Genomic DNA, 24,841 nt, shown 5'->3' with positions numbered 1-24,841 from the left:
GTTTGAGCTCCCTCCAAAGATTCTCTATTGGGTTTAGGTCTGGAGACTGGCTAGGCCACGCCAGAACCTTGATATGCTTCTTACAGAGCCACTCCTTGGTTATCCTGGCTGTGTGCTTCGGGTCATTGTCATGTTGGAAGACCCAGCCTCGACCCATCTTCAATGCTCTAACTGAGGGAAGGAGGTTGTTCCCCAAAATCTCGCAATACATGGCCCCGGTCATCCTCTCCTTAATACAGTGCAGTCGCCCTGTCCCATGTGCAGAAAAACACCCCCAAAGCATGATGCTACCACCCCCATGCTTCACAGTAGGGATGGTGTTCTTGGGATGGTACTCATCATTCTTCTTCCTCCAAACACGTTTAGTGGAATTATGACCAAAAAGTTCTATTTTGGTCTCATCTGACCACATGACTTTCTCCCATGACTCCTCTGGATCATCCAAATGGTCATTGGCAAACTTAAGACGGGCCTTGACATGTGCTGGTTTAAGCAGGGGAACCTTCCGTGCCATGCATGATTTCAAACCATGACGTCTTAGTGTATTACCAACAGTAACCTTGGAAACGGTGGTCCCAGCTCTTTTCAGGTCATTGACCAGCTCCTCCCGTGTAGTTCTGGGCTGATTTCTCACCTTTCTTAGGATCATTGAGACCCCACGAGGTGAGATCTTGCATGGAGCCCCAGTCCGAGGGAGATTGACAGTCATGTTTAGCTTCTTCCATTTTCTAATGATTGCTCCAACAGTGGACCTTTTTTCACCAAGCTGCTTGGCAATTTCCCCGTAGCCCTTTCCAGCCTTGTGGAGGTGTACAATTTTGTCTTTGGACAGCTCTTTGGTCTTGGCCATGTTAGTAGTTGGATTCTTACTGATTGTATGGGGTGGACAGGTGTCTTTATGCAGCTAACGACCTCAAACAGGTGCATCTAATTTAGGATAATAAATGGAGTGGAGGTGGACATTTTAAAGGCAGACTAACAGGTCTTTGAGGGTCAGAATTCTAGTTGATAGACAAGTGTTCAAATACTTATTTGCAGCTGTATCATACAAATAAATAGTTAAAAAAACATACATTGTGATTTCTGGATTTTCTTTTTAGATTATGTCTCTCACAGTGGACATGCACCTACGATGACAATTTCAGACCCCTCCATGATTTCCAAGTGGGAGAACTTGCAAAATAGCAGGGTGTTCAAATACTTATTTTCCTCACTGTATAATATAACTGTTCATATCTGTTCTGTTACAGTTAGTAAATGAAGTGTAGATTACATTTGTACAATTATATGAAAAAAAGATTGAAATAACTGATAAACTCTAAAAACTCAACTTTTATCTTTTTCAGGTTTGATTCTAATCATAAAGTAACATTATTGAAAAAAAAAATTCACTACAAAAAATGCTATACTTTGACAAAAAAAGTCATTTTTATTGTTAGAATTGTGATTTCATAATATTTAGATATGAATCCAACTGGAAAAACTTGTGAAAAGATATCTTTCAGTTATAGTCAAATAGCAAATAACATACAGGGCCCTATTTTAACGATCTGAAACGCAAGTGTCAAGCGCAAAGCGCAAGTAACTTTGTGGGCGGGTCTTGGCGCTGTTGCTATTTTCCCGGCGGGATAAATGACTCTTGCGCCCGGCACAAATCTAAAAGGGGTTGGTCTGAAGTAGCTTCATTATTCATAGGTGTGGTTTGGGCGTAACGTGAAATAAACCAATCAGAGAGTCATCTCACATTCCCTTTAAGAGCAGGCGCGTTTGTTCTAAAGCGGATTCCTATTATAACGGCGGATTTGCCAGGCGCGCGCCAGGAGTGGTTCACAGCCAAGGAGAGCAACGCTCTCGTCAGGGACGTTGGGGATGGAGAAACCCACCCAAATTAACTTTGGTTAAAAAGGCGTATGATAATTTGGGTAAATATGTAAACTAGATGTATGCTTTTATAATAAATTGTCTATCTATCTATCTATCTATCTATCTATCGTAATAATGTATGATTTGCAAAAATGAAAACTGCTGCTTCTGTGTAGATGAGAGAATCAAAGTGTTTGCGCGTTGTGCACACGCTACATTGATTATGGCCAAGCATGCGCCCTTAAAATAGCATATGAATAACATGCGCAACGCGCCACTGACTTTAAACTATTTTTTTCCTGGTTAGTGGCGCAATTGTTTTCTAAACCTGCAAAATAGCATGAAGGAACGTTTGCGCCGGAACGCGCCTCCTTTTTTGCGCTGAACCGCCCAGGGGAGCGCAAGTGTATTTCCTAGTTTAGCGACATGCTTCTGTGGAGGGAAAAGCGCGCTTTGCGCGGGTGCAAAATAGGAATGATACATGCGTCGGTGTACAAAGTCAATTGCGCTGGGTGCAAGATAGGGCCCATAGTGGAGCTCTATAGCCATCTAGTGGCTAAAATGATATTTTTTTTACTTTTAAACTACATTTTCCAAAATATGGGCAACAATTTTACACTAAACCATGTTATATACAGGCCTATATATATATAAAAAATATATATTTCATTTATTTATATAAATTTAAAATATATCATAAATCCTCAAAAAACTGCACAAATGTGGAGTAAAAACATTAATAAACAGAGTAAAATATAATATATATTAAAAAAAAGATATACTTGCTGATTATAATGGAGTGTATTATACTGGAGTGTATTATAATATACTGGAGTGATTAGCGCAACACCTGAAAAGCACCGTTGTTTCTTCCGTCAACAAAACTCGCTCCTCACCACGAGGCTTCTCGGGTGCTGCGAGCAAATCACTCCGCCCAAGTAGCAGTGCTTCGCCTTCTGAGAATATAGTTCCCAGTATGTATACGGTTAGAATATGGCTGTCTCTCATGTGACCTTGTTATTTGTACACGCTGTGACTATACAAATCACAACATGTAGATAGGAAAATGTTGGCGTTATTTTGTCACTTATTGGGAGCAGTATGCTAGCTGGAGCCGTTTACCTCCAGTCTTTGTGCTAAGCTAGGCTAGCGGTGGGTGCATCAGACAGAGTTACGGCACGCATGGAGATGAGAAGGGTATGTGTGGACTTATCTAACTCTGGGGGATACGGTGAATAATCTAAAGTCCCAAAAAGTCGGCGTGTTTCTTTAAAGTGTATTTAATTAAAAATTTGTACTGTATTTCTTCAAAAAGTGAATTATTAAAATTTCAGTTTTATACAGTATTTTTACAGACTTTTTACGTTGTCTTCCAAAGTAAATGGTTCATTTACAATCTTGAGCATGCTTTAACACTTTATTGAAGGTGTTTGATGGTAATAAACTCGGAAAAATTTGTAAAATAACAGTGTTTCTCTGTAGAACTTTTAATGCGGTCACTTTATTGAAGGTGTTGGATAGTAATAATCCAGGAAAAATCCATAAAATAAGTGTTGTGCACTGTAAAAAAATAAAAAAAAATTGTAAAATGGCTATCAAACAAAAACCATAAAATGATAGTAAAATATATTAATTCAAATGTAAAATAACAGTGTTTTTCTCTGAAACCTTTAATGAAGTGTGCATTGAGAGATAAAATGGCCTCATACTTTATTGAAGTGTGCATTGAGAGATAAAATTGTCACGGTTCGCAGGTTTGTCTGTTCATTCTGTGTGTACTGCTCTGGTCTGATTGTCTATCAGCGTCAGCTGTGCTGACGAGCAATCAGATCAGCGGCAGGTGCGTCTCGTTTATGGGTCCTATTATTGTCCTGTGTTTGTCATGTTCATTGTCAGATCATTTGTTACTGGTTCTCTGTGTCTCGCTCTGTGCAGTTTACCTCCAGTTCCTGTTCATTTCGGACTATTCTGCCGTCAGTGCCAGTGCTTGGGACTGTTGCCCGAGTTTTGCTTCTCGCCGTTGTTTCCTTCATCATTCCTGTCTTCGAGGATTTCAGCCCACTGCAGTCTCTGCGCTGCCAAGGACCTAACTGCCGACCAGAGACTTTGTGTTTACCATCCTGCCTTGTCTTGTTCTCTTGAGATTTCTAAATAAACCTTATTCTCATTAGCAATTGGATCCAGTGTTTTCGTACCTGACATAATGATCTGAACCGTTATGGATCCAGCGAATGTTACTGAACTGAGAGACATTTTGAATAACAACAACGCTCGTTTTGATCGTCAAGATGAGCAGATTACGGCAACCGGTCGAGCAGTTCAGGCCTTGGTAGGGCAGGTTTCGGACCTTACCAACCAGCTGCAACATCTGAGAGTCGAGCCTGCCCGCACGCCCACTGCGCCTAACCCATCGCTGTTCCACCCACTGACCGACCTACCAACAGCACGGAACCTCGTCTGCCACCTCCTGCTGCTTATTCGGGTGAGCCCCAACTCTGTCGTGCATTTCTGACGAAATGTTCACTGTTCTTTGCTCTGCAGCATTCATCATTCCCCACTGAGGAGTCCAAGGTGGCGTTTGTAATTACGCTGCTGTCAGGACGAGCTGCGCTGTGGGGAACAGCAGTATGGGAGCAGGGACATCAGTGTCTTGAGTCGTTCCAGACCTTCAGTAATGAACTCAGCAAAAGGTGTTCGATCGTGCTGTGTCTGGCAGAGAGGCGGCCAGAGTGTTGGCGGATCTACGGCAGCACAACAGGTCGGTGGCAGACTATTCCATCGAGTTTCGGACACTGGCCGCAGAGTGTAAGTGGAACAGTGAGGCGCAGTGGGACATGTTTCTGCATGGGTTGGCCGTCCGTATCCTGAACGAGATTTATACTCTGGACTTACCCACAACGTTGGATGGTTTGATTGACCTGACCATTCGAGTGGACGCACGGCTACAGCGTCGAGACCTTCATATGCAGAGAGGCCTGGTTCCGGACATGGAGATTCGTCCCGTCATCCCTCCATGCGATACGGTCGGCCCCTCATTCGATCCTGAACCCATGCAGGTGGGCAGAGCTCGCCTCTCCCGGGAGGAGAAAGAACGGAGAAGAGCACAGGGACTCTGTTTGTATTGTGGAGCCGCGGGACATTTTGCGGTGAAGTGTCTGGTAAAAGTCAAGGCCCGTCAGTAGTGAGGAGGTTACTGACGGGTGGCATTTCCTTGGATGAATCCTCCCGAGAATCTACGCTCCTCCCGGTCAGACTGCAGTGGGATGTATGGGATGTATGTATGCCAGGTGTACTGCTGCTTGTCTGTCCTCTGCAGGTCCTGTGTGCACACCTGTCTCCAGTTGGCAATCAATTAGTGTGCACACCTGTTGGCAATCAGCAGGAGATTGGGAGCTGGTAAAAAGGGAAGAGAACAGGCAGACTGATGTTGAGGCGTATGGAGAGCAGACGTCTATAGCTTACCAGAGCTGGGTGATATTGCAGTGGCGTTCGTGGAGTTCCTGCAGTAGCGTGTATCAAGTCTGACCCTCGTGCTGGGGTTTACTCTCTCAGTGGAGAGAGGGTGGTAAATACTAATGTGTTTTCCTTTTGTAGTTGTGTTGTAGTTGTTTTTTTTTTGAGACTTACCTTTTTGTATCTGTTGTACCTTTTGGTTAATGAATGTTGTAAATAAACGCCATACTTACTGATAAATCGGTGTCCTTTGTTCCTTCAACCCGAAATGGTTTTATTATTGTCACCAACCTCCTCCTCCCCTGGATTTTCCACTGGAGGTTCGTAACAATTTGGGGGCTCATCCGGGATAATTGTTTTCCCAAACACTTTGGGTTGTATGGAACAAAGCTGTAAGCAGTTATCGTTTCTATTGGTGTTGAAATTGTTTTGTGTGGGTTTTCACTATCCAGTCTTTCCAGAGAAGACCTTTTCCCCAGCTAGTTAGAAGTGTCTAGCTGTTCTGCAGTCTTTCCATCGGGCACTTGGTTGTTATTTTTCCTTTATTATTTTTGGGGCAAATCCTGGGTGGGGACGAGATCCCTGTCGGGGGTAGGCTTTCGGGGCCCCGGCCGCCGAAGTTTGCCTTTAAAGTCGCCTCGAGCCCGGCGAGCCCCAGAAGACAGTTTAGGCTAAGTTTTGGGTAGGCAGGTCCTGGGGGAAGTGGTTATTCTTTGAGGAAGCTGGTGTGTGACTGCTTTATTGTGTAACCTACGCGATTTTTTTGCGAGTCTGCGTACACTTGTTGTTTGTTGCACTGTTGGTTAGTGTTTCGGTTTGTGTTAGCCAGGTAGCTATTGTGGTGAGGATGGCTGCGTTTAGTTTAGAAGAGTTTGTAGCAAACCCTACGCTAGAGCAGCTGGGTGGATGCAAGAAAACGGACCTGTTTGCTATTGCTAAACATTATGGTTTTTCTGCGTCTAGTTCCCTGGTTAAAGCAGAGTTGCGGGCAGTTGTGACTGATGGGTTAGTGCGGAGTGGTGTTTTTAGTTCATTAGATTTGCCCGCCGGGGCAGCAGCGAAACAATCTGGTCCGGTGGTAGAGGAAGTGGCCACCCCACATGATGTGACAGATACACCCGGTGTGAAGCGGGGCGAGGGTAGGCAGTTCACTCTGCCGAGGTATAATCCATTGTCCTCTTCTAAAGGCTGATTTATACTTCTGCGTTGGACCTACGCCGGAGCCTCTACGCTGTAGGCAACGCGTTGGTTTTCATTTATACTTCTGCGTCGTTGTCCGCGTTGACGCGCGCAGAGGGAGCATTTGAAACCCGAGGGAGCGGTCCTAGCAGACCAATCACAGCGCTTGCGTCCGCGTAGAGTTGACGCGTTGTTACATTTTTGGAGAGGTGCACGTCAGGGTACGGCGAAGGGTACGCGCGCTACACACAGCCTACGACGTAGCTACGGCGTGAGTTCGACGCAGAAGTATAAATTGGGCTTAATTCTGAAGGGGACGCGCGGCTGAAGGTTCGTTTGGCTCGGCTCCATTTGGAGAGGGAGGAGCGCGAACGCGAGTACCAGTTCAGGAGGGAGTTAGAGCTTAAAAAGATAGAAGCTGAGTCAACCAGGGTGTTGGAGCTAAAGAAGTTGGAGGCGGAAACCGCCATAAGAATGCGTGAGTTGGAGTTGCGGTCAGCACAGTTTCCAGCCGCTGTTGCCGGTACAGTGTCATCAGGATCTAACGCTACTGGTAATTTTGATGTAAGTAAACATATTTCTCTGGTCCCTGTTTTCCGTGAAACTGACATTGAGAGCTATTTTACTGCGTTTTAACGCATTGCTGTTGCCCTGAATTAGCCAAAAGATGTGTGGGTCATCCTGTTACAGTGTAAACTGTCAGGGAAGGCTCAGGAGGCGTGCTCATCGTTGTCTGTGCAAGACAGCCTCTCCTATGAAAAAGTTAAGAACGCAATCTTGCGAGTGTATGAGCTAGTGCCAGAGGCGTACAGGCAACGTTTCAGGGCTCTCAGAAAAGGGGTAGGCCAGACTTACATTAATTTTGCTAGAGAACAAGGGATTTTGTTTGATAGGTGGTGTGCTGCGTGTAAAGCCGATGATTTCTCCTCAGTTCGCGAGTTGATGCTGTTGGAAGCGTTTAAGAACTGTGTGTCTGAAAAGATTGTCGTTTATCTTAATGAACAGAAAGTAACCACACTGCAGCAGGCTGCCACGCTTGCTGATGAGTTCGCTTTGACACACAAGAACACGTCTGTCAGACATTACTCGTTCTCTTATGATGATACTGTAAAGAAGCCTAGTAACACTCAGAGCATTCGTGTTAGCTCAGGGGCACAGGGGGACAAACGTTGTTTTTTTTGTCATAAACCTGATCATCTTATTGCAGATTTGCTCTGTATAAACGAAAGCCCCAGCCTCCAGTAGCTAAACCACTAAAAGGAGTTGGGTTGATTAAGACTGTATCTCCCTGTGGTAGTCAGCTGGTTTTGAAAGAACCTGATGAATGCTTCAGGCCATTTATTTCCAAGGGACTGGTATCCCTCACAGGTAAACCTGAGGATCAGCGTCCAGTCACAGTGCTGAGAGACACCGGTGGCTCACGCTCATTCATCCTGGCTAACGTACTACCATTGACTTCTCAATCTGCCTGTGACGTGAGCACTGTAGTTCGGGGTATCGGGATGAGCTTTGTGCCTGATCCTTTACATTCCATTCATGTGCAGTCCAAGCTAGCATCTGGTTTCTTTCCCGTAGCTGTTCGGTCTTGTTTTCCTGTTGATGGTGTAGATTTTATCATGGGAAATGACATTGCTGGCGGAAAAGTTTATCCGGACCTAGAGGTGGTGGATACTCCTATCTCTGAAACTGAACCTGACGAGTTGGTTCAGAAGCACCCTGAAGTGTTTTCGGCCAGTGTGTTGACTAGGGCGCAAGTTCGTAAGCAGGCCCAAGGGGTGGATCTCGCGGATTCACTATTTTCCTCTGTGTTAAGGGAGGACCAGCTGCCTTCTAGTGGAAAGGCAGAGAACGGTCTCAAGAAGGGTCCTGTAAGTGTTACCCCCTCTGTCACTGTCTCTAAGAAAACATTGCCATTAACCTGTGAAGTCCTTGTCGAGGCTCAAAAGAGTGATCTCACCCTGGCTAAATGTTTTGCTACAGCTGAGTGTGATGTTAGTGGGTGTTCAAGTCTGCAGCGTTTTTTTATTGAGGATGGGGTGTTGATGCGTAAGTGGGTTCCTCGGGGTGGGACGGCAGATGATCTGACTGATGGTTGTGACACTGTTTATCAGGTTGTAGTTCCGGCGGGATGGCGTCAGTACATGCTAGGGTTAGCGCATGAACATTTGTGGTCGGGCCATCTAGGTGTCACCAAAACTTACCATCGTGTGCTCGAGCATTTCTTCTGGTCAGGCATTAAGGCAGATGTAACGCGCTATTGTAAAACCTGCAGTACATGCCAAATCGTTGGTAAACCTAACCAGGTCGTGCCTCCTGCCCCGCTGCATCCAATTCCCGCTGTTGGAGAACCCTTCGAGCATGTTATTGTGGATTGTATTGGTCCCTTGCCTAGGACTAAGTCAGGGAACCAGTTTTTGTTAACTGTGATGTGCGTGTCCACCCGTTTTCCGGAGGCTGTGCCATTAAGGAACATCACCGCTCCCACTATCACGAAGTCTCTAATTAAATTCTTTACTACTTTTGGATTGCCAAAAGTTGTACAGACCGACCAAGGTACTAATTTCCTGTCCAAGATTTTCCGTCAGACGTTGCAAGAGCTGGGAATTTCACATTCCGTGTCTAGTGCTTATCACCCTGAATCACAAGGTGCGCTTGAGCGTTGGCACCAGACGCTTAAGTCCACGTTAAAGAAATTCTGTTATGATACAGAAAGAGACTGGGATGAAGGTGTGCCGTACGTGCTTTTTGCAGTTCGCAATGCTAAGCAAGAGTCTTTGGGGTTCAGTCCGACTGAACTTGTGTTTGGTCATAGCGTGCGAGGACAACTTAAGGTATTGAAGGAGCAGTTGGTGTCTGGATCCTTGCCGAAGGTTAATGTATTGGATTTTGTATCCCGGAACAGGGAGCGGTTGCACTGTGCCACCTCCTTGGCAAAGAAGGCTCTGGCTCTGTCACAAGAAGGCATGAAGCAGCGGTTCGACAGAAAAACGGTTGAACGGCAATTTAAACCAGGTGAACAAGTGTTGGTTTTACTGCCTGTGCTCGGCGCTGCCCTTACTGCTCGTTTTTCCGGACCCTATGTGGTGGAAAACAAAGTGTCGGAAACTGATTACATCATTCACACACCTGACCGTAAAAGAAAGAAACGCCTGTGTCACGTTAATATGTTAAAGTCTTATCATTCCAGAGAAGTGGCTCAGGGGAAGCAGGAAGAAACCCCGGAGACTCCGTCTTACGTCTCCGCCTAAGGGCTGATTATACTCACTTTCCGCTCCAGAGAGGGAGGCCATGGAGAAATATATTTCTGATTCTCTAGCAGCCAAACTCATCCGCCCTTCCTCCCCTCCTGCAGGGGCGGGATTCTTCTTTGTGGGTAAGAAAGACGGTTCCCTGCGTCCTTGTATTGACTATCGAGGACTGAACAACATCACGGTAAAAAACACTTATCCTTTACCGCTGATGTCTTCGGCTTTCGAGAGACTGCAGGGAGCTTCCTTGTTCACAAAGTTGGACCTTCGTAACGCCTATCATTTGGTCCGCATCAGGGTGGGGGATGAGTGGAAAACCACCTTTAACACCCCCAGGGGGCATTTTGAATACTTGGTCATGCCCTTCGGCCTGTCCAACTCCCCCGCGGTTTTCCAGGCACTCGTCAATGACGTGCTGAGAGACATGGTCGATCAATTCATATATGTTTACCTGGATGACATATTGATTTTTTCTTCGTCTCTCCAGGAACACGTTCAGCACGTCAGACGAGTGCTTCAGAGGCTGTTAGAGAATGGGCTTTTTGTCAAGGCGGAGAAATGCGTTTTTCATGCACAGTCTGTCACCTTTTTAGGATATATCGTGTCGTCTGAGGGGGTGCGCATGGATCCCGACAAGATTCAGGCAGTGGTGGATTGGCGAACTCCAGATTCCCGCAAGGCCCTGCAGAGATTTCTGGGTTTTGCCAATTTTTACCGCGTTTTATTCGCAACCACAGCCAACTAGCCGCGCCTCTGACTGCCTTGACCTCTACCATGCCAACCTTCAGGTGGTCTAGTGCAGTGGAGACTGCATTTACCAAACTCAAGGACTGCTTTGTTTCAGCCCCCATTCTTGTCGCCCCTGATTCCTCCCGTCAGTTTGTGGTGGAGGTCGACGTGTCAGAGGTGGGGGTAGGTGCGGTTCTCTCCCAACGCTCCTCCGCGGACGGCAAGGTACATCTGTGCGCTTATTTTTCTCATCGTTTGTCACCCGCCGAACGCAATTATGACATTGGTAATAGAGAATTGTTGGCAGTCAAGTTAGCCTTGGAGGAGTGGCGTCATTGGTTGGAGGGCTCGGGGGTACCTTTCATTGTTTGGACCGACCACAAGAATCTTGAATACATCAGATCCGTTAAACGACTTAACTCTAGGCAGGCTCGGTGGGCACTTTTTTTCGTTCGATTCGATTTTTCCATTTCCTACCGTCCAGGTTCCAAAAACATCCAACCTGATGCATTGTCCCGTATTTTTGACCAATCAGAACTCCCGGTTTCTCCCGAGTCCATCGTTCCACAGAGATGTGTGGTTTCAATGCTAACTTGGGAGATCAAATCGAAGGTCCGCACGGCCTTACATGGGGTAGTAGTCTAGATGGAAATAGGGGTCCACGCGCACCCCCCGGCTTTTTTTATGCCACCTGATTTTTTTTTTTTTTTTAAGTGTCTATTTTCAGAATCTGCCAGGTACCAAGCTGAAATAATGTCCCAAAGGCTTCATTTTTAACCCTTTGCTGCACCCGACCGGAACCCGAAAAATCAACAAATTATATAGAAAGTGGCATAACATTTGAAGTAAACAACATACAGAGACAAATGAACACATTTTCCCATACAATTCTGACCCCAGGAATTTAATGGAACGGTTATTTTTGACATTTGACAACATATTGACCCTATTTCTGGTCAAAAATAGCATAAAATGGCTAAAGATGTGTAGAGGATCAACTATATTTTCGTTTTCTCAAGCGCATAGGGTGATTTTTTTTTTTTTCACAACCTGTTATTTCTTTATCATTCAAGTGTCTATTTTAAGATTAAATTGGGTACCAAGCTGAAATAATGTCCAAAATGCTTTATTTTTAACCCTTTGCACCAAACCCGAAAAATCTAATGTGATATAAAGTGCCATAACTTCTGATGTAAACAACTCACAGAGACAAATGGACACATTTTTCCATACAATTCTGACCCAGGGAAATTGTTATTTGTTATATTTTACAACATCTTGACCATCTATGGTCAAAAACAGCAAAAAAAAAGAAAAAAAAAAAGCTAATTTGACAATGTTTTTATTATACTAATAGCAGCCTGAAATGGGGTTTATTTTAACCTTTTACTGCACCTATCCCGAACCTGAAGAAATTGAAAATAGCTTTACTTTTGAAGTAAACAAAACAAAGCAAATTAACTTAAAAAAAAAAAATACAGAAAAAATTCCAAAAAGGTCCAAAAAGTTGCCTAACTGCCAGTTTGGGAATGTTGGGGCTTTGCAGTTGGCAGTTGGTGGCCGTTGGTTGGTAGCTGCAGATCGCCATCTTCCACTGCTCTCTCTTTTGGAACAATTTCAGTAAGTATTTGAAACTATAATTAAGATATACCTTTGTAGTCATAACTAAGTCATAAGTAATTTTTCAACAGTTTTTACTATAATCACAGGCTTTCGGAAAGCAAGAAGCTATCATATCTGCACAGTATCCGAGATATGAGACTCTGTGAAGCAGCCAGTTCACCATACCTCATGATGGATATTTGTGAACAGATTCCATTAACATTAGAGGACTTGCCTTTGGATACAATTGGCCATCACCAATACTGCTATAAAAGCTTTACAAGGAAAATAGATTGTTTACAAGTGTCAAAGGCTTCTACATCTGGTGAATCATCATCATTGAAAAAGGACTCTCTGCGCCATATCAAATCTCTGTCAATTCAATCTGAAGGAGCTCCAAGAAGGTGTTCCTTCTTGTTTCCCAATCAGTGCATTTTCTGTGACAATGCAAAATCCAAGTTCAAGGGCAAGACTGAAGAGCTTACAAAGTTGAGATAGTAAATTTGTTCCTAATCAAAGGGAACACTCAACCACAGAACAGCTGGGTGAGTTTTGTATTGGCTTATTGGATACAGTAAATGAAGACTGTCAACTTCTTTTCAATACTATTTCATCACCAAAAACAGTCCCACTCTCTGCTGTATATTCATAACCAAATATTTCAAAACCAACAACCAAGCCACATAAACAATGCCATTGGCACTAGTCTACCTTGCAGACATGTCTCTTAATGCACATAACTTTTCACCTTTTTGCACAATCTTGAAAAAAGTACTATTGTTGAAATTCTCAGATTACGCAAACTTCAACATTATTGTCCACTACCCTTATCCACTTACCAGCTAATGTTAGTGAACCGCACCCAAGCAAGCACACTTCGCAGTTCCTCCAGAAATGCATTTTTCTAGGTTTTTTTGCTCTCTGTTCCCCCTGCTTGTGATTTTTAGTTTCGTTTCTGTGTGAGATCCGGCTTATTTCCAGCAATTGTTTTAAGTGAGTATAGGCACTTAAACTATGAACAATGAACTATAACAGAGTCAAATGAGGATATCCTGTATTTGTAACAATATTAAATATCCTCTGTTTTCCTGTATGGAACAGAATCAACTGAGCAGCAATCTGGTTTCTGTACTTGGTTCTCCCTGTGCACTGTAGGGCTTCACAAGGTCATTGCAGAACACTGTAGATAATTTAATCGCTTTCGAGCAGGAACCGAGGGTGAATGGGGAAGTAGCACACCTACTTTGTGCAGAAATAGCGAAACTTCTGTGCAAAGGGGCCATAGAACCGGTACCTCTTTCTCTGAGCGAGTCAGGCTTTTACAGCCGTTACTTCCTTGTGCCCAAGAAGGACGGAGCTCTCAGAACGATCCTAGATCTGAGATATTTGAACAAAGCTCTTATGAGAAGACCGTTCAAAATGCTCACAACCAGACAGATCCTCGCGCAAATTCGCCCGGGGGACTGGTTTATTTCCCTCGATCTGAAAGACACTTACTTTCAGATTCAGATAATACCCCATCACAGGCCATTCTTGAGATTCGCCTTCGACGGTCAGGTATATCAATACACTGTCCTGCCGTTCGGCCTGTCTTTGGCACCCCGTACATTCAAGAAGTGCATGGACACGGCTCTCGCTCCCCTGAGAAATCAGGGCATGCGGATTTTGAACTATTTGGACGATTGGCTGATTCTAGCACAGTCAGAGAAAGAACTTATTTCTCACAGAACAGTGCTTCTCAGCCACCTGGAAAGCCTGGGTCCCACGGTCAACTGGATCAAGAGCTCATTACTGCCCAGTCAGTCAGTCTCGTTTCTGGGTATAGAACTGAACTCTGTGGCAATGACGGCCCGGCTGTCGACACAGTGCGCGCGTGTCGCATTTCAGAGGATGCTGGGTTGTATGGCATCAGCTGCAGCAGTGCTTCAGCTGGGTGGGTCTACTGCGTATGCGCCCGCTGCAACGCTGGTTGAACGCTCAAGTGCCTCACCGGTCTTTGGCCTGTGGTCAGACCAGGAGAAATGCCTTCATATAAACTGTCTGGAGATGATAGCGGTCGAGAACGCGCTGAAGCGTTTCCTCTCACACATACGGGGCCACCATGTTCTAGTCCGTTCGGACAACATGTCCGTGGTGTCCTACGTGAACCACCAGGGCGGTGTCAGATCCAGGAACCTCTGCAAACTGGCAGAACGCCTTCTCGTGTGGGGTTGCGCTCGCTGAGAGCCACGCATGTACCGGGCCAAGAGAATGTCGGCCCAGACAGACTGTCCAGGGACAACATTCCCCCGGGAGAATGGTCCCTGCACCTTCAGACAGTCCAGTCACTATATGGCGCCTTTTCGGCAAAGCGGAAGTCGACCTTTTTGCGTCAAAAGACAACGCTCCGATCTCGCTGTTACCACAGGTAATCAAGAGGATCAGGGAAACACGCCACTCAGTGCTCCTCATAGCCCCGCGATGGGAGAACCAAACCTGGTTCCCAGAGCTGGTGAGGCTGTCGCACTTAGCCCCATGGCCGATCCTGGTGAGGAAAGATCTTCTCTCTCAAGCCGGTGGATAGATTTGACATCCCCATCCAGAGTGCTGGTCTCTGCATGCATGGATAATCAACGGATACCCGTTGCCTTGCCAGAAGGGGTCGTGAACACGATCACACAGTCTAGAGCTCCTTCTACGAGAAGACTTTACGCATCTAAATGGTCAGTGTTCTCCAAATGGTGCGCTAATAAGAGCCTGTACCCACGCACGTGTGGGGTTTCGTGGGTGCTTTCCTTCCTTCAAGAGCTGTTGGACAAGGGCAGGTCCCCTTCCACGCTCAGTGTATGTTGCGGCTATTGCAGCGTTCACGGAGTCGACGTGCAGCCGTGCAATAGGAAGGAACGAGCTCATCATCCGCTTCCTTAGAGGAGACAGGAGGATGAACCCCCCGCGGCCACCTTCGGTTCCATTTTGGGATCTTTCTGTGGTCCTAGAGGTCCTGAAAGTGTATCCCTTTGAACCGTTAGAATCCGTGGACCTAAAGTACCTCTCGCTCAAAACCATTTTTCTGATAGCTCTGTCATCAGTAAAACGTGTGGGGGATCTACACGCGCTATCTGTTAGCCCCGCATGTCTTGAGTTTGGACCAAATGACTCTAAAGTTATCCTCAAACCGAGACATGGATACGTCCCCAACAGTGATGCGCGGGTTGATCCAAAATGAGCAGGTGCCTGCGGTCACCCGCGGTTACCCGTGGTTACGAGTCATCCAAAAATATTTGTAATGATATTCGGGTCGCGGTCGGTCGGGTCATTTGAAATTAAACCTTTGTAATTTATATAGTACTATATATATATATATATATATATATGTCATATATTTATAATGACAATAAATACAAAATTAAGGATAATTTTTGGCTTCAGATCTCGAGAAAAGATGACTTTACCCGTAGTGTAAGCAACTTACGCAATACTCGTTCCCTCTTCTAGAGAGAACCGAGTTTACGTTAGGGTAACCGGGTACGTTACGGCACGCACGGGAATGAGAAGGTTATGTATGAACTCTCTCTCAGATCATTATCTAGTCTCGTGTAAACTTCATTTAGCCAAGGCTGCAAAGCCGACTCCGTGTTTCAAATATGTTAGACCTATTACTTCTGCCACTAAAGATTGCTTTATTAATAATCTTCCTAATCAGTTTCACCATCTCAGCATCCCAGATAGCTTAGAAGAACTCGATATTGCAACAGAAACTTTTAACTCTCTCTTTTCCAGCACTTTAGACACAGTTGCTCCGTTGCGCTTAAAGAAGATTAAAGAAAATACGCCGTGGTACAACGAGCACACTCAGGCCCTTAAGAGAGCAGCCAGAAAAATGGAGCGCAACTGGAAGAAAACAAAACTAGAGGTATTTCGCATTTCATGGAAAGAGAGCTCGATTGCTTACAGAGAGGCCTTAAAAGCTGCTAGATCTGCTTATTTTTCAAACCTATTAGAAGAAAATAAACATAATCCTAGGTATTTATTTGAAACGGTGGCTAAACTAACGAAAAAGAAAGCTTCAAGTACCGAAGTTTCCAAGCAACACAGCAGTAATGACTTTATGAACTTCTTCACTTATAAGATTGATAATATCAGGGAGAAAATTATAACTATGCAACCGTCTACTACAGTATCGCATCAGGCAGTGCATTGTAGTCTCCCGGAGGAAAAATTTGATTCGTTCGTTGCTATAGAAGAGGAAGAATTTACTAAACTCGTTAAATCATCTAAATCTACAACATGTATGTTAGACCCTATACCGACTAAGCTACTGAAAGAAATACTTCCAGAGGTCATAGATCCTCTTCTTAATATCATTAATTGATGATTAAACCGCTTGTTAAAAAACCGCAACTTGATCCTACAGAATTAGTCAATTACAGGCCGATCTCGAATCTACCTTTTCTGTCAAAGATATTAGAAAAAGCAGTATCTTCACAACTGTGTTCCTTTCTTGAAAGAAATGATATCTGCGAGGATTTTCAGTCAGGATTTAGACCGTACCATAGTACTGAGACTGCTCTCGTTAGAGTCACAAATGATTTGCTCTTATCATCCGATCGTGGTTGTGTCTCTCTATTAGTGTTACTCGATCTTAGTGCTGCATTTGATACTATCGACCACAACATTCTTTTAAATAGACTCGAAAATTATGTTGGCATTAGTGGAATTGCACTAGCATGGTTTAAATCATACTTATCGGACCGTTATCAGTTTGTAGCAGTAAATGAAGAGATGTCTCATCAATCACAAGTTCAGTATGGCGTACCACAAGGCTCAGTACTAGGACCACTGCTGTTCACTCTGTACATGCTACCATTAGGAGATATCATTAGGAAACATGGCATTAGCTTTCACTGTTATGCCGACGATACTCAGCTCTATATTTCTTCAAAACCTAACGAAACTTACCAATTCACAAAATTAACGGAATGCATAGCGGATATAAAAAATTGGATGACTCGTAATTTCCTACTTCTAAATTCTGAAAAAACAGAGTTTCTAATTATTGGACAAAAAACTTCCTCACGTAATAACCTAGAATACTGTCTAACACTTGATGGCTGCTCTGTTAAGTCTTCGTCATCAGTTAGGAACCTGGGTGTGCTCTTTGATACCAATCTTTCATTTGAAAGTCACGTGTCCAGTATCTGTAAAACTGCATTTTTCCATCTTAAAAATATATCTAAATTACGTCATATGCTCTCATTGACAAATGCAGAACAATTAGTTCATGCGTTCATGACCTCAAGGCTAGATTATTGTAATGCTCTACTGGGTGGTTGCCCTGCACGCTTAATAAACAAATTACAGCTAGTTCAAAACGCAGCAGCTCGAGTTCTTACCAGAACCAGGAAGTATGACAATATTAGCCCGGTTCTGTCAAAACTGCACTGGCTCCCTATTAAACATCGCATCAATTTTAAAATATTGCTGATCATGTACAAAGCACTAAATGGTTTAGCTCCGCAGTACTTGAGCGAGCTCTTAACGCATTATAGTCCTTCACGTCTATTGCGATCTCAAAATTCCGGCCAGTTGATAATACCTAGAATATCAAAATCGACTGCTGGCGGTAGATCCTTCTCCTATTTAGCACCAAAACTTTGGAACAGCTTTCCTACCATTGTCCGGGAAGCAGACACACTCTGTCAGTTCAAAGCTAGACTAAAAACACATCTCTTTGACCTAGCGTTCACATAATACATTATAGACTTCTATAATTCAATGTTAGGCTGCATAGATTAGGTCAGCTGGAACCGGGAACACTTCCCATAAATCCTGATGTACTCGTTACATCATAAGAAGAATGGCATCTACGCTAATTTTAGTGTCTTTGTTTATCCCGAGGTTTTCCCACAGCCTGCCGGATCCAGGCCGTATCCAGATCTGATGAAGGACCTTCGCCTGGACCCGATGACAACGCAGTGCTGAAGTGCCAACTAGTCTCTCCCTATGGAAGATCCCTTTACCACTCTACAGATAAAGCGTTGTCGGGAAACTCAATTCGCGTATCTACCCCGAAATGATAAAATAAAATAAAATTCTGTATCAAAAATTATAAGGAAACACCAGTACTTTGTTTAGGCTTGGTTTGTAGGGAATTACAAACCTGCGTACATATATTCAAACGCACATAACTATAGAACCAATTCTAAATGCACATGTGAACGCCATCAGCGTTTCTCACAGGTTCGCGTTTAAAGTCTATGTGAGAATTGTGTCGTCTTAGCGGCCCCTAATTTAATAACAAATGATTGTTGCGACGGAAGGGATTTAATCATAACTAACCTTAGCTGGAAAATAACTTTACTAAAGAACCGCTATAAAGCCAAAACAATCTCTGTTACCATAAATTATACGTTTATCTCTGTAAAGCTGCTTTGAAAGAATCTACATTGTTAAAAGCGCTATATAAATGAAGATGACTTGACTTGACTTGACTCATCTAACTCTGGGGGATATGGCGAATAAGTTAAAGTCCCAAAAAGTCGGCGTGTTCCTTTAAAGTGTATTTAATTTAAAATTTGTACTGTATTTCTTCAAAAAATTAATTATTAAAATTTCAGTTTTATACAATATTTTTACAGACTTTTCACGTTGTCTTCCAAAGTAAATGGTTAATTTACAATCTTGAGCATGTTTTAACACTTTATTGAAGGTGTTTGATGGTAATAAACTCGGAAAAATTTGTAAAGTAACAGTGTTTCTCTGTAGAACTTTTAATGCGGTCACTTTATTGAAGGTGTTGGATAGTAATAATCTAGGAAAAATCCATAAATTAAGTGTTGTGCACTGTAAAAAAATAAATAAAAATTGTAAAATGGCTGTCAAACAAAAACCATGAAATGATAGTAAAATATATTAATTCAAATGTAAAATAACAGTATTTCTCTCTGAAACCTTTAATGAAGTGTGCATTGAGAGATAAAATGGCCTCATACAGCTCAACTTACTGTCTCTGCAATTTTCCACTGATAACAATTCTTTCTAGCTTTCTGTGTCAGTAAATTTGTTGTTTCACATGCCAGTAAAGGGTACAATGGGGCTAAAGGCACACCTTAAGAAAATGTGCTTTTCACAATAGTGTATGACTGCAGAAATGTTTTTTTTTTTAATTGAACATTGATGGGAGCAACAGATTTTGTGAGAAAATAAATCATAAAAGTGCTTTGTTTTGTTTAAAATGAATATAAATGTGTCACAGCCAATTCCCCATTAGCATTGTCATTTCCCTGTGTATATAACCCTGTCTGTTTTAGTATGTGTCACGGAGTCCTTGTATTTATCATGCCACTTCAATGTTCTGTTCTTGTCTGCTCTTGTTTTGTGTTTTTTGGATTGCGCGTTTGATATTTGACCTATGCCTGGACTTGACCGGAGGCCGTGCCCGAGCAGCCCGCTGTTGCCATAGCGGCTAAAAGTATGTTGGATTATTTTTCGACGCTATTCAAGATCCTAGAAATTCCCAGGACTGTTCACGTCACGTCTGCCGAGCCTGTGTCTTCGGACAAGATGGCCGCCCCCGAGCCTGTGTCTTCGGACAAGATGGCCGCTGCAGAGCCGGATCCAGTGTCTGCGGACAAGATGACCGCCGCCGAGACTGTTCAAGTCTGCAGAGCCTGTGTCTTCGGACAAGATGGCCGCCGCCGATAGCGTTCACGTCACGTCTGCCGAGCCTGTGTCTTCGGACAAGATGGCCGCCGCCGAGCCTGTTCACGTCACGCCTGCCGAGCCTGGGTCTTCGGACAAGATGGCCGCCGCCGAGACTGTTCACGTCACGTCTGCCGAGCCTGTGTCCCCTGACAAGATGGCCGCCGTTGAGCCAGTGGTGTCTGTTCCTGAGCCTGAGCCGGTGGTGTCTGTTCCTGAGACAATGGTGTCTGTTCCTGAGCCTGAGCCAATGGTGTCTGTTCCTGAGCCTGAGCCAATGGTGTCTGTTCCTGAGCCTGAGCCGGTGGTGTCTGTTCCTGAGCCTGAGCCGGTGGTGTCTGTTCCTGAGCCTGAGCCGGTGGTGTCTGTTCCTGAGCCTGAGCCGGTGGTGTCTGTTCCTGAGCCTGAGCCGGTGGTGTCTGTTCCTGTGCCATGTCCGCCCAAGGGGTCGTCTCGCCCTGGCCGCCCGAGGGAGGGTCTCCGCCCTGGCCGCCCGATGGACTGTCGTTTCAGCCCTGGCCGCCTGCACGACCTGCTCCGCCCTGGCCGCCCGATGGACTGTCGTCTCCGCCCTGGCCGCCCGATGGACTGTCGTCTCCGCCCTGGCCGCCAGATGGACTGTCGTCTCCGCCCTGGCTGCCAGATGAACTGTCACTCCCTGTCCCCGTTTCCCTCCATGGACCTGGCCCCCCATCCCTCCCCCTGATCCTCCCCCTGATCCTCCACCAGTCCACCTCCCGCCTGGACTCTTGTTTTGTCTGTCACGTCTTGGAGCGTCTGGTAGCCGCTCCGTAGAGGGGGGGTTATGTCACTGTCTGGTTTGTGTTCCCTGGGTCACCACTAGATGTCCTCCTTCCTCACGGTGTCTGTCACATTTTGAACTACATTCCCCACGATCCTTGTCTCATCATTGCACTCAGCTGTCCCTTGTCATTAATCATTGCACTCAGCCAATTCCCCATTAGCATTGTCATTTCCCTGTGTATATAACCCTGTCTGTTTTAGTATGTGTCACGGAGTCCTTGTATTTATCATGCCACTTCAGTGTTCTGTTCTTGTCTGCTCTTGTTTTGTGTTTTTTGGATTGCGCGTTTGATATTTGACCTATGCCTGGACTTGACCACTGATTGCAGCAAGTTTCTGTTTTTTTTTTTTTTTTTTTGCTCTCTGTTCCCCCTGCTTGTGATTTTTAGTTTCGTTTCTGTGTGAGACCCGGCTTATTTCCAGCAATTGTTTTAAGTGAGTTTAGGCACTTGAACTATGAACGATGAGTCAGAGCTATAACAGAGTCAAATGAGGACATCCTGTATTTGTAACAATATTATATATCCTCTGTTTTCCTGTATGGAACAGAATCAACTGAGCAGCAATCTGGTACTTGGTTCTCAGTACTTGGTAGGTCATTGCAGAACACTGTAGATAATTGAACAAAAAATTATCTAGTTGCGTTGTGAGTAAAGTTGTAATAAAAATTAGGCTATGCAACTCCCAGTTTATTGGCAAAATTTAATTTCAGCTGTTTGCAATGAACAAATTAAACAAAAGAAATTGAAATAGTTCTGCAGTCTCAAAATTATTCAGAAGTTATTTCCTATTGAGAATGCTGTTTTCCCTTTCGTGCGTACTGGTGGAGATTTTGTAATCAAACCAACTGATCTGACCACAATTAAATCTGTTCTGCCCTCTTCCATTGCAGCCAGCAAATTGTTCTGAAATCGCAGACTAGATCAACGCTCAACTGAGATAATAGCGATGATGAGATAACAGGAGCACTAACCAAAATTCTTTGAAATCGGGCCGCCGACTTCATTCTCTCTGACGGTTGCCGCCGTCTAAATGAACCGCGGCTGGCTGGCGGCAAGCCGCTTTGAAATCGACCAGCCATGAGTGAAACTGACAGCATTTTAACTACTTTTCACATTTAAAGCGATTATAATTATTCTGTGAATTATATCAATTTTTGTTGTTGTTGTTGCTTCAAAGCCATTAGGGGTTATAACAGATTTGACTCTGATTCCATGATAAGGTTTAGGAAATTACATTTAAATTACTTTGAAACTCTGAAGCGATAGCAGATATGTAAAATATATAGAATTATTTTATTCACTAATTCTTTACATTTCTTTGATTTATGCACAATTTGAGATGCACCAATAGACCCAAAAGAATTCCTTTTGTAAAACTTACTTGGCAATAAATATCTTTCTGATTCTGATTAGTTTTTAAAATAAATATTTCATTCATGGTATGAACAAAACAAAGCAGAATAAATGGATGAAGTTAGATTTTTCACCAATGCTTGAAATCAGTGAACAGTGAAAGATATCTGCAACTTGGCCAAAATCTTGGGTTTGCTTTATATATTTTTTTATTAATTTGCGACCATGGTAATGTCTATGAGAAACATGAAAATCCCTGTTTTGACCTGGGCTGCGTTCTCCGATAATGTTGTCTCTTAGCGCGCTACGAAGACTCAAAAGGTACAACTTAACTACAGGTATACATTTCCTACGTGTGTTCTCCGAACTATACCTTAGGATGTTGCTTAAGGTAAACCTTCTTAAGTTCGACCTTAGCAGGTGCTGTCCATGGTGGAGGTGCTGAATAGGTTGATATCGATGCCTCGATGATCGATTGTGCGCTCTTTCCTTCACAGCGGTATAGGTAAAGTATTGAGAAAACAATGTTCTTTATAAAGAAGCGTTTTAGAAATAGTACAAACTGCATTTATCGGGGCTCATTGAAATATGTACATGCAGAAATAAATATGAGTATGTGTTTATAATTTAGCAAGTGTGCAATCCCAAACCCTCACGGCCATAAGTGTGTTAATGTTCTCCACAACGTACGCTGATTATCCACCAGCCATGTAGTTGACATACACTAACTGGCTCCGCGGACGGCGCCGTCTTTGATTTAAAACAAGTACTCGCTGTCTCGCTGCCATAGCTATAAAGTTTGTGTAAACTCATCTTTCTTTATATAGACTCATAAGCCTTTTCTGTCAAATGGTTCGCCAGCTGATGTGCCTTAGGATAGTAATTAAAAAAGCTAACAACCATTAGTGTATGGAAACTTTATTAATGAAAACACTTCCATACACTGGGTGTAGGCTATAACAACTTAAGTATTTTATGTGTAAAATTTTAAAGTAAAGTAAAAATGTAATTTTAATACTAAATCAGATTTTATATTAAATGTTCATATAAAATTTTCTATGTGTAATTAAACTGCGATGTAAAAAAGATTTTTGCGTAGTGGTGGCCACTAGCGGTATGAACCGTCAGCAGCGATAAGGTAGGCTATAGCTAAGAGCGCTCCAGACCAACCTTACGAATGTATGACTTACAGAAGGTATACTTAACTAAGAAGGTTTCGGAAAACACGTATTAACGATAAGGTACTTCTTAAGGTAGGCCTACAACTTAAGAACGACGTAGCGTTAAGGTAGTTTCGGAGAACGCAGCCCAGTGTTTTAACAGTAGGCTATTGAAAATAGTGCCTTTAGTTGTTTGTTTTATTTTATTTTTTAAATGTAGAACCAAGCCCTGAGGGAAAGCAATGCACGAGCAGGTGAGAACTTGCACTGTTTCTTAAATTGTACTTTTTTGTGTGTGATGTAAGTCCAAAATTACCATATGCCTTTCATTTTGTAGCTTCGGATGACAGCGGCTTACTTCAAGAGTAGGTGAAGCAAGTTCAACAAACAATGTTGAAGACGTTTGCTTGCACTGGGCAATCAGGTACAACTTGCAAACAGCACCTGTGGTTGTTGGTTTAATTCCCACTGGGGCTACCTGTACATGTAGGTAGACCTAGATATAAATGTCATAGTTAAGTAGTTGAGGGACCAGGACTGACTATTTTATTCTGGGAAACCCTGTAGGTGCAGATCAGACCCTTATGCTGTGACGTCTTGCAGAGTTTGGCGATGTTGTGTCTGTTGGAGTTATTCCTGTCAGGGGATCTGTTACTCCCCCTACACACCCAGGAAGATTTGCCGTGTCTTAACAGTTTGAAGCAGGATAAAAAGCTTCAGGAACAATTTGTAAGTTTGCCGATTATAACGCCATCTAAAAAGTAAAATTTAAGATTGTATAGGCCTACTGCATATATTACAGTCTGAATCCTTAGACTTTCACATTTTTTATTTATTTATGAGAAGCTTCAGAGAAATGTAATTTGTAACACTTTTTTGGATTTTCAGCTTGGTGTAGGGGATAAAGCATGTTTTAGAGACATGTTCCAAGTTTAGACCATTGTTCAAAGTAAGTTGGATATTTTTTTAATTATATTTAAGTAGATGTGTATGGCCTCATGCAATTCAAATGAAATGACAGATCTGTATTTTCTAAATTAGCCATCCGGAAGAACCCAACAACCCAGGATGCCACTGATGCGGTCTAAGTTAACGTTTCACGTTACCTGAAAGGAGCATCTGACCGTGAAGGCAGAAAAAGGCACCGCACAGCTGAGAGGGACCCACAGCCGACCACTTAGGCTGACTACTGAAACCCCAGAATCACTGACAACTGGAATCCTTTCTTTATCTTGCAGTCAGTAACATCAAGACCCCTAAAGAAGTCAGAAGTGTCACACTATACTCACTAACTGTGGAAATTACTTTCTTTTTTTTCTTTTTTCAAATAATGCTTGTAAGTCCTTGTGCCACAGGTCAGCATTGCAGTTATAATGGTCTATTCTACTCCAGAGCTTTACTATAAATTACTACCACTTATCCTATTGTTAGAAATGGCTTGTAAATGTGATGTCATACTTTGATTTATTTGGTATCCTGCACATTATTTGGTATCAAGTATTCTCTTTACTTGTCATAATGTTTACTGGTAATTTGTTTCACCCTAGAGCAGTCCTCCTCTTTATATGAACAATTATTGTAAGAGTTGTAATTTGCTTCTAAGGCTGTTTTTTATTTTTTTTTATTTTTTTTTACCAAAATTTAATTAGAAACCTGCATGTTAGTATATTGATTGATTTATTTTTCTGTTATGTTTCAGTGATCTGACACATCTTGTTTAAATTACAGTTACTGTACTTTGAAATGTGGAATAAAAATGGCAAATGGA

At 43.4% G+C, this 24,841-nt stretch overlaps 1 protein-coding gene across 2 annotated transcripts in view; it reads left to right on the top strand.

Annotated features, from left to right (window-relative positions):
• The window catches only part of LOC311080939 (uncharacterized protein), a 28,175-nt gene extending 3,334 nt beyond the window's left edge, over positions 1-24,841 (top strand). Inside the window, exons 2-6 of one of the 2 annotated variants that reach the window (XR_014605764.1) lie at positions 23,294-23,327; positions 23,411-23,497; positions 23,641-23,802; positions 23,962-24,022; positions 24,115-24,841. Coding sequence is in view for 1 of the 2 variants with exons in the window: in XM_084111189.1 (XP_083967315.1) it covers positions 19,741-20,460 (720 nt within the window). In the remaining variant the exon portion in view is untranslated. Of the gene's footprint in view, positions 1-18,445; positions 23,328-23,410; positions 23,498-23,640; positions 23,803-23,961; positions 24,023-24,114 lie in introns of those variants that run through there. The other variant, XM_084111189.1, reaches the window with a different exon arrangement.

The sequence above is a fragment of the Abramis brama genome (genome assembly GCF_963993115.1).
Source record: "Abramis brama genome assembly, chromosome: 4".
Taxonomy (NCBI): Eukaryota; Metazoa; Chordata; class Actinopteri; order Cypriniformes; family Leuciscidae; genus Abramis; species Abramis brama.
The sequence above is the reverse complement of the archived record's forward strand: the minus strand, read 5'-3'. Positions and strand labels throughout refer to the sequence as shown.